The sequence below is a fragment of the Balaenoptera ricei genome, chromosome 4 (assembly GCF_028023285.1).
Source record: "Balaenoptera ricei isolate mBalRic1 chromosome 4, mBalRic1.hap2, whole genome shotgun sequence".
Lineage (NCBI taxonomy): Eukaryota > Metazoa > Chordata > Mammalia > Artiodactyla > Balaenopteridae > Balaenoptera > Balaenoptera ricei.
Genome location: NC_082642.1, coordinates 87,515,353 through 87,523,983, shown reverse-complemented (window position 1 = coordinate 87,523,983; position 8,631 = coordinate 87,515,353). Strand labels below are relative to the sequence as shown.

Sequence of the window (8,631 nt, the reverse complement as noted above, 5' to 3'; positions counted from 1 at the left end):
ATTTCCTCTGCTTCACTGTGCTTTTGTCACACCACTCTTTTCCCCCTGAGTGTCAAGAGTAAATTGGTTTTCCGGTTTTGTTTTGTTTTGTTTTTTCATTTAAAACATCTCTTCTTACGCTAGTGATGTCATCCCTGGAAGACTGAGATGTAAGAAGAGGTGAATCATGTATCACCTTCGCATCTCTTCTAGAATTACATCAGCCAGAGCCCTGGGGTGCAGTGGGGATAAAAGCCAAAAAGTAGAGGGGAGGAAAGAGGGAAAGGGAGGATGCCGGTGGGGGAGGGAAAAAGAGAGCTGGTTCTTTTGCAGTTTGCTTATTTTCTTCTTTCTCCTTCCTCACCCCCTAAACACCCCCTCCCTATTTATAAATCAGATAACAGGAAAAATCAGACTTTAAAGAGACAGTTGCTTTATATTTATTGATGGTGTTGGTGTAAATGTCATTTGTTTGAACTTTCTGACCAATCACCATACCCCCATCAGTCACAGACGAAAGCCACCTTGGCATTCTCTCTGGACACATCAATTGGATTAAGAAGGAAGACATGAAGACCCTGCCCCACCCCCCAAGTATTCATCAAATGATCTTCACCGTGATTAACGTTCTCATCAGTTTCAAACAGCAAAGGAACTGGCAGTGCATGGAAATAATTTGAAATATGAAATTACTGAAATGTGAAATCTAATCATGCAAACTAGCGATGACCTGCAGCTGACTTTCCTGCCCTCTCTCTACCTGGGGGTTTGAAAACATCATTCAATAATGTGTAGCTGAGGTATTCAGGGAAAGGGATAGGGACTCTCAACCAAACCAAAATATAATAGAAGAGAAATATAAGATAGGCCTTGTTCTAATGCCCTCAGAAAGTGACTCTGAATATTTTTCAATTTCCCACACACCCACCCACCTTTTGCTTTTCTAAAGATCATCTTATGCCTGAACCACTCCTGTTAATTAGGAAGAAAGTCTACCACCCCCCTTCCTCTATGGCTCCAGTGAATTCCAGACTCCTTAGGATCACTGGGTCTAGCTGCTCAGAACGTATTTATGATGAAAACAAAACCAAGGGCCTCAGGACACTACACTAGGGAAGGCCAGGAGAGCGCTCAATTTCTGCAACACAGGAAAAGGGGCCCATAGGGGCAAAGGGAAAAAATAGTTTGCAGAAGGCACAGTTTTGGCAGAATCTTATTACAGCTTCCAGCTGATCGGGTGTAGCCAAACTAGAGACATCTGTTTGGAGTTTACAACAGAAACAAACACACGGAAAGCATGAAAACGCTAAGACACACACACAGACCAAGCTCTAGCAGTCCTTCTCCGCCTTGACCTCCAAACCATCCTCCCACTGGGTCATGCTGGGTTGTAGAAGGGAAGGAAATAGGCTCTTCCACCTGCCCCTGCCCCGACCCCACCCCACGTGCACCATGACTCATTCAAGCCATGACTGGAACCTCTCCACTTTCCTCTCTCCTTGACTTTCCTCCCAGGAAAAACAGAGATGTTCCCACTCCTCAGAGAGCATCATGGGGACTTTCCTTAGCTCTCTAATTCACATCTAAAGCTCCTTGAGCTGTTTGGAAAGGAAAAGGTGAACCACAGAAGGAGGTGGTAAAACCTCAGAAGACCTTGAAAGTCACCCCTCCCTAAATAACATCATAGGTCTGGCAATGAGGAACAGAACTCACCCGGCATCTCCAAGAATTGCCTCAAAGAAGCCAGAAAAAGCCCACACTCACATTAACTAATAATAAGTGAAGAATATGGTCCCAGCTGCAGCATCCAGAGTTGCAGAGGACCAGAAAGGCCCCAGGCTACACATAAAGTGGGTTCCCCTTCCCTAATTACCTCCAAGCCCCGCAAAGGACAAAGACTGTTCTCCCACCCCATCCCAGCCATGGTCACACCTTCTGCCGCCCAGCCCCACGGCCAAGCATTTTCTGAAGCAGGTCTAGACGCTCACCTGTTCTGTTAAATTTTCCTCTTTATTCTCTCCCCACTGGCGGGCAAACAGAACCAGAGCAGTGCTACTCTTTAAAAATAACGAAATGTTTTATACACATTTCTGTATATACAGCTGAACAACATTTTACATGTCCCTTTTGCACAGCAAAAGATATAAACATTGGACTCTGAGAACACAGTTATGTACAAAAAAAAAAAAAAACCAAAAAGATGTCAAAAATACTTCACAACAGTGCAAAAATATTTTACACAGTATCATGGAGTGAGATCTTTTGAGCGGGAGCACGGTGTGTGTGTTTCTAAAGGAAAACTCCTTTTTTAGATATTAGATGTCTTTAACTGTAAACAAAATGCAACTTGCTTTCTCCCCCCCCCCCTTCCCCACCAGTTATTTGAGGAATTTGGCAGAATTTCAAGGGTCTGAGTCTGAGGTAAACAACCCAAGCTCTCGCACCAAAAAGACTGGGGGCAAGGAGGTGGCACTAAAGCCTCAAACATTGTGAGAGCAAATTCTTTTTTTTTTTTTTTTTAATGACATGTCAATGACAGCGCCAGGCCGCTCCCAGTTGGGGGCTGGTGGAGGAAGTTAACCCCTCCTCCTCAGGCCCCAGCTGCCCCACAAACAGGAAACTGGCCGGCAGACACCTCACGCCTGTGGGGCTTTGCTAACACCAGCTGCCCTTCCCCTCCCCAGACCCCAGAGGCTGCCTCTCTCCCCTTCCTTATAGAGTTTCCCTCCCCCATATCTCCACGTGCAATCTGAGCCCTGCTTCAAACAGAGCCAAACGTATGGGGGTGGGGGAGGGTCTGGGCCTCAAGTGTCCCCTTTCCCCTTTCTTTGGGGGGGGGGGTCGGGAAGGTAAGGAAGTGGTGGAGAGACGGGGTGGGGGGCGGGTCACGATGGGGCAACAGGGGAGCGCACAGGACATTGCTGGGAGCTCAGCCCGAGTGGGGCTCGTCTGAGCTGGCGCAGTCGGCGGGGTCGGACTGGTCCCCGGCGGTGGTAGTGGTGGGTTCCGGGCCCCCTCCTTCGATGGAGCTCTCGCTACCCGTGCTCTCACCCGACAGTAGGCGCGTCACCCGCAAGTCGGCCTGCAGGCTGCGTACGTCGTTGCCGAAGCTGAGCTCTCCCAGATCATTAATAAGCTGGGACAGCTCGGCCTTCATGTCGGAGGTGCTGCCCAGCAGCAGAGACGGCGACACAGCCTCAGGACCCGGCGAGACCCCGCCGCCCCCCAGCGCCTCTTCGCGGCCACTCTCCAGCGTGTCCAGCAAGTCCCCGCATTCGAAGGGCATGGCCACCACCAACGCCCGCTGCGCCTCGGCCTCTTGCTCTGCCGGGTCTCCCTCCCCGGCTCGGTCCTCCTCCTCCTCCTCCTCCTCCTCCTCCTCCTCCTCCTCCGGGCAGCCCTCCGTGTGCAACCCTCTCTCTTCCTCCTGCAGCTCCTGCTCCTGCTGTTCGCCGAGCAGATCCTCGGTGATGGAGCCGAGCTTGGGCGCGCTGCGGCTGCGCTCCACCGGCGGCTTGTAGCAGCAGGGTCCGTGCAGGAGCAGCTTGCGCAGAGGCACTAGCGGGATGGTGTGCGCGCCCACCAGCTCCTGCTGTTGGTGACGCGCATCGTCCCGCCGCTTGAGCCGTTTAAATTCCGCCAGAGCGTTGGCTGACGTCTGGTAAAGCAGCAGGGCCATGGCCTGCGCCTTCTCGGGCTTGGACACCAGCACCGCGTGGCAGCGCAGCATTACCGCCTTGTGCTTGAGCTCGTGCCGGTACACCCAGGCGAAGACCTTGGGCAGTCGCGCGTCCGCCACGCAGTAGGTAACGCGGTGCAGCAGGTAGAGGTGGCCCGGGCGGCGCAGCGCACGCTCCTCGGCGTGCACCATGCGGATGCCCTGCGCACTCACAGTCAGCTTCATCTTGGTGCCCTGACGGCCCGCCTCGCTCTTGCTCCAGATCTTGCCCACCGCTAGGTCGGTGCAGCCGTCGCCGCGCGCCTGGATGGTGGTGGCATTGCCCAGGTAGAGCACGGTGTAAGTTGGGTCCTCGCTGGTGATGTGCAGCTTCTTGCGCTTGGAGCGGAACATGCTGCCCACCCGGCTGAGCGCGCCTTCGGGGCACGCCCGCGCCAGAGAGCTGAGCGCCGAGTAGTGCAGGCTCACCGCGTAGCCCTTGGGTTTGGACGCCTGCCGTGGCGGCGCCTCGGCCAGCAGCTCGAACTTGTGCTTCTTCCACGGCAGCATCTCCGGAGGGCGCCCCAGCGCAGCTGGGCGGCGGCGGCGGCGGCGGAGCGCCGATTGAGAGCCCGGCTGAGCCACCCGCCCCGGCCGGGCCCGGCCGGGGCAAGACCGAAAAATAAAACTCTGCTGGGAGTGGCCCAGTCGGAGGGAGTGGGGGCGGGGGAGATGTTCGAGAACCCCGCCGAAAGAGGTAGGGGTAGAATTTTTTTTTAAGAGGATTTAACTGCAACGAGTGGGGGGGAGGGAGGAGCACACAGATTTACCCCAGCCTGGGCAGGACCAGGGCAAAGAGTCTTGGGCAAGCAAAATGAGAGAAAGCACGAGAGTGGAGCAGAAAATGTCTTTAGAAAAAAGGGATGCGCGCGTGCAGCAAAAGCAGCCGGGATGGTGCGAGAATACGCAGGAACTCCTCGGCGAAGGTGAAAAGAGGCCCCCTCTCACACTCACACACACAATCCCCAGGGCTAGGGCCAGAAACCGCGGAAACTCAACCGCTAGTGTGCCCAGGGGTCGGTGCTCCCCACCCCCAAGGGGTGCTGGAGGCAGAGAGGCCCTCGGCTGAGCGGGTCCCAGAATCAGCTGCTTGCCCCAAGTGCGCTCAGATGGTGGGTCCGGCTGGCCGCGGCGGGCCCAGCGCAGCAGTCCCGCCGTGGCTCACTGCATCTTCTCTCCCGCAGGACGCCGGGGACTCGGGCTTCTCCGGCTCACTGTCCGGGCTGGCTCCGCCAGGGCAGCGCCAGGCTCCGAGGGCGGGGCGTGCGCATGGTCGGCTCCGGGGATAGTCACTACCTCATTTCTTCCCTCCGGAGGGTGTCCGACTGCACTCCCGGGATCCCCTGGCTCGGCTGCCAGCCTTTGCTGCGCGCCCCCTCCGGTGTCGCGAGCGGTAGCTGCCTCGCCAGCCTCACATCCTTGCCGTCTGGGAGGAAGATCTCGGGTAAATATAGGCCGGCGCGAACCATTCGCCGCGCGGGGACAGGGGAGGAGCAGAGAAGAGGATCTGTTTCGGGCTTGGAAGCCCGGCGGGTTCCTGGTCTCTTAAAGGGACCTGGTTGCAGCCATTGGTTGAGGGAAAGGGCAGAACGGTCCAACCTGGCAATTAAATCCCAAGTTTACCAGCAGAAATTCTGTAGAATTTATCTACAAAAATCGCCAAGACCTTTGGTTACCCCGCAAGAAAAGCAACTTGAATTCTGACACTCCACCCCCAGCCTGAGTTGCAACTCACTGATGTGAGTCTCCATCGGAACTTCTGGGGGAGGTGGTGGAAGGTGGGATTTACACTATAAAAGACAAAAAGGTTGGGGAAATAGTGATTCTTTCCGTGTGTAATAGCTTTCTGAAATTGACTGGGTGCTGTTTAATTTTTTTTTTCCAGAATTTTATTCTATTAAAGAAAATAAATAGGGGCAAAGAAAACGCTGAGACTTATCTTTCACTATCTTGGAGCCCTTTCTCCACAGGCAAAGAGCAGATAGTGAAAAGAGAGATGAGTGGTAATAGGATGATTAGAGTGAACACTATAGTATGTGTTTGGTAAATAAGGTGCTTCCAGCTCCTAACCCCCAGCAGTGCCCCCTCCTTCTGTCAGGCCTCAGAGTAGAGCAGTTTTCTGAGATATATTCAATTTCTAAGTAATGCTTGTGTGTGGTTAGAACTCAGTTTATAATTTGGCAGGCCAGTCATTCAGTTTTATTACATCATTATCACATTATGGATGAGAATTCCAAGTAAAAATTCAAATGACGTTTTTTATTTGTGTCAAATAATGCCCGGCCACCCTCCACAGAGAATGGTTAGCATTAATCATTCTTTTCTCTTGTGCCAGCTGGATAATGTCGCTTTAATCATCTGGCCAGCTTGACCCTTGGCTAGTAACTCATTTCTGGGCCCTCGAAACAACCGGCTTGCCTCTATGGTCTGCTCAATCAAAGCAAAACCACTTCTAGCTGGAATGTGTGATAAATGTCCAGATGACCCTGCATCAAACTCCCAAACTCATCCCAGAGGAGGAGAGTAGGCCCTCCCACTCCCCAGGCCCAGTCTACTGGGTATCTGGATGTCTCTGGCTGCCATGCCAGATTCTGATTTCAGAACAACTGTAGCTCCTCATGGAAATTCTCTGGCCCTCTACCTTTGCTAACTTTTAACCTTTCTTTGAACTCTAACCCAATTTCCTAGAGTCATTGGTGCTGCGTTTCAATTTAACTAACTTTCCTGAGTACCTTTTGGTACCAGGCCCTGAGCTGGGAACACACCTAATTCCCGTCTCCAAGAAGCTCCCAGTCCAATGAAGGATGTAAACTTCACCCACCTCTGGGCTTCTTCTGGAATGTAAGTCCTGTGAGAGCACCCTATCTCCCCCCAGTGCCTGACACTACTTAATTGTTGAATGAATGACTGAAACATGCATGTGAACAAGAAGACAGAGTGAACTAAATGCCCTGAGAAAGACCCAAAGTACTCTGAGAAGCTGGAAGAAAAGGTTCTTTGTGACTAGGAAAATCAGAAAAGGTTCCATGGAGGTGGTGAAGTTTGAAATATGGACAGGATTTTGCCACAGAGGGAAGAATTAAAGGGCTTTCCAGATATAGAGAACGGCAAAATTATAGAACCTAAAAATGCGTGCACATGTGTAGTTGAGGATGGCATTTGACAATTGTGACAATGAAAGAAGAAAATTTCCTGATCAAACAAGGAAGTCTTCTGATCATGCCCTCCTAGTCTCTGAGGGAAGGAATGGCCTTTTCATGGCTGGCTGGTCCCAGAATGTCATTAGACCAAAGCTCTAATGCCTTACTCCTCAGCTGCACTGATGGGTTAATGGAGGTATGGTGTTAGAATGAGCTGGTTAGGACTATAATAACCCATTTAAACCAAGGTTAATTCCTCTTCTGCTCACATTTCTGGAATATCTTGCAGTGGCAATGAAGCAGATGGTATGTGCTCGCAACAAAAAATTCCGATAAAAAACTCACCAAATTAACCTGTGCTAAGTGACCTTTAGCAGGTCCATAATCTCAAAGTCTAGACTCTACAAAAGCAGGCATCATGTTCAAGCAGTTAACATTTCCAAATTACTCAGAGGTCCAGGGACCAGAAGTGTTTGAGCAGGAAGAGGAGGGAACAGTGGTGGGAGCTAAGGCTGCTCTCAGCCTCCGCGGGAGGCACCTCTTTGGGCTTCATGCGGTGGCAGGGAAACCAGTGGACCACAGCAGCAGGGAGGACTCCACTGGTGGGCCAGGCTTTCCAGTGGAGCCAGAGTGTCAGACCCAGATGCACAGCCCACAGAGCCTGCTCCTGACTGTCTTCTTAATAAGCCTGTTTTCAACCTGGGGAGGACAGAGAAATTCTAGACAAATGTCAGCACTCTGACATGTGAGTCCCGCTCTGTGCAGATTTGAGACACACAGCAGTTCCAGAAGAGACCTCAACAAAGTCAGCCGGAAACGGCTTAGAACCTGCATGGGACCGCAGACTGCACCTGTTTTTTATGACACTGCCCCATCTACTGGTGCCAGGCAGAAGTGACACTTGATGAGATGGTTTCTCATAGAACTGGATAAGCCAGTGGTTGAATCAATACACAGCCAAGTCACAGCTGGAAAGAAACCCAGCCTCTAACGTAACATGTAAGAGTCAGCCTTTTAGCACGCAGGAAGCTTTCAGGCTGGTTTTCTCCCACCTTATTTCTTGTATAACGCTCCTGCCTCTTGGTCCCCCTCCCCCTACACCCCACTGAATGAATATGGGCTTCAGAGATGACAAATGATGTATCTGGGATCTTCAAAGTCATTCAGCAAATATTTGTGGATGTGATTTGTGGATATACTGTGGATGTGATGTTGTTGCTGGGGATACTGCCCCAAAGCAGACAGACGGGTCTCTGCCCTCATGGGATTTATATCCTATGGGGAGGCAGATAATCAGCAAACAAATCATTAATAAAATATCCTTTAGTGGTAAGTCTCTGAGGAAAGGAAAACAGTGTTAGGAGTAGAAAGTAGCTGGCTTAGACAGCAGAGCCAGGGAAGGTATCTCTGGGCAGAGACCTGGATGAGATGGAGCCAGCCAGGCACAGAGATGGAGGGAGAACGTTCCAACCCGTGTTGGCCAAAGTGGTAGTCACTGGCCACGTGCAGCTAATGAGCACTTGACACGTACTTGGTCCAAATTGAGATGTGATGCAAACATGAAATACACTCTGGATTTTAAAGACTTAGTAAGATAAGAAGGATGTAAAATATCTCAATACTTTTATAGTAATTATATATTGAATGATAATATTTTGGCTACTTTGAGTTAATAGAATATACTATTAAAATTGATTTTGCCTGTTTCCTTTTACTTCTTTAATGTGGCTGCTAGAACATTTAAAACTATACATATGGACAGCTTTGTGCTAGGCAAAGGACACACCCAATATG

At 51.1% G+C, this 8,631-nt stretch overlaps 1 protein-coding gene across 1 annotated transcript; it reads right to left on the bottom strand.

Moving 5' to 3' along the window:
- Window positions 1-395: 395 nt before the first annotated feature.
- FAM43A (family with sequence similarity 43 member A) lies at window positions 396-5,134 on the bottom strand. Its single transcript, XM_059920796.1, has one exon. The coding sequence runs from the start codon at window positions 4,205-4,207 to the stop codon at window positions 2,909-2,911; it is 1,299 nt and encodes a 432-aa protein (XP_059776779.1). The 5' UTR covers window positions 4,208-5,134; the 3' UTR covers window positions 396-2,908.
- Window positions 5,135-8,631: the final 3,497 nt, after the last annotated feature.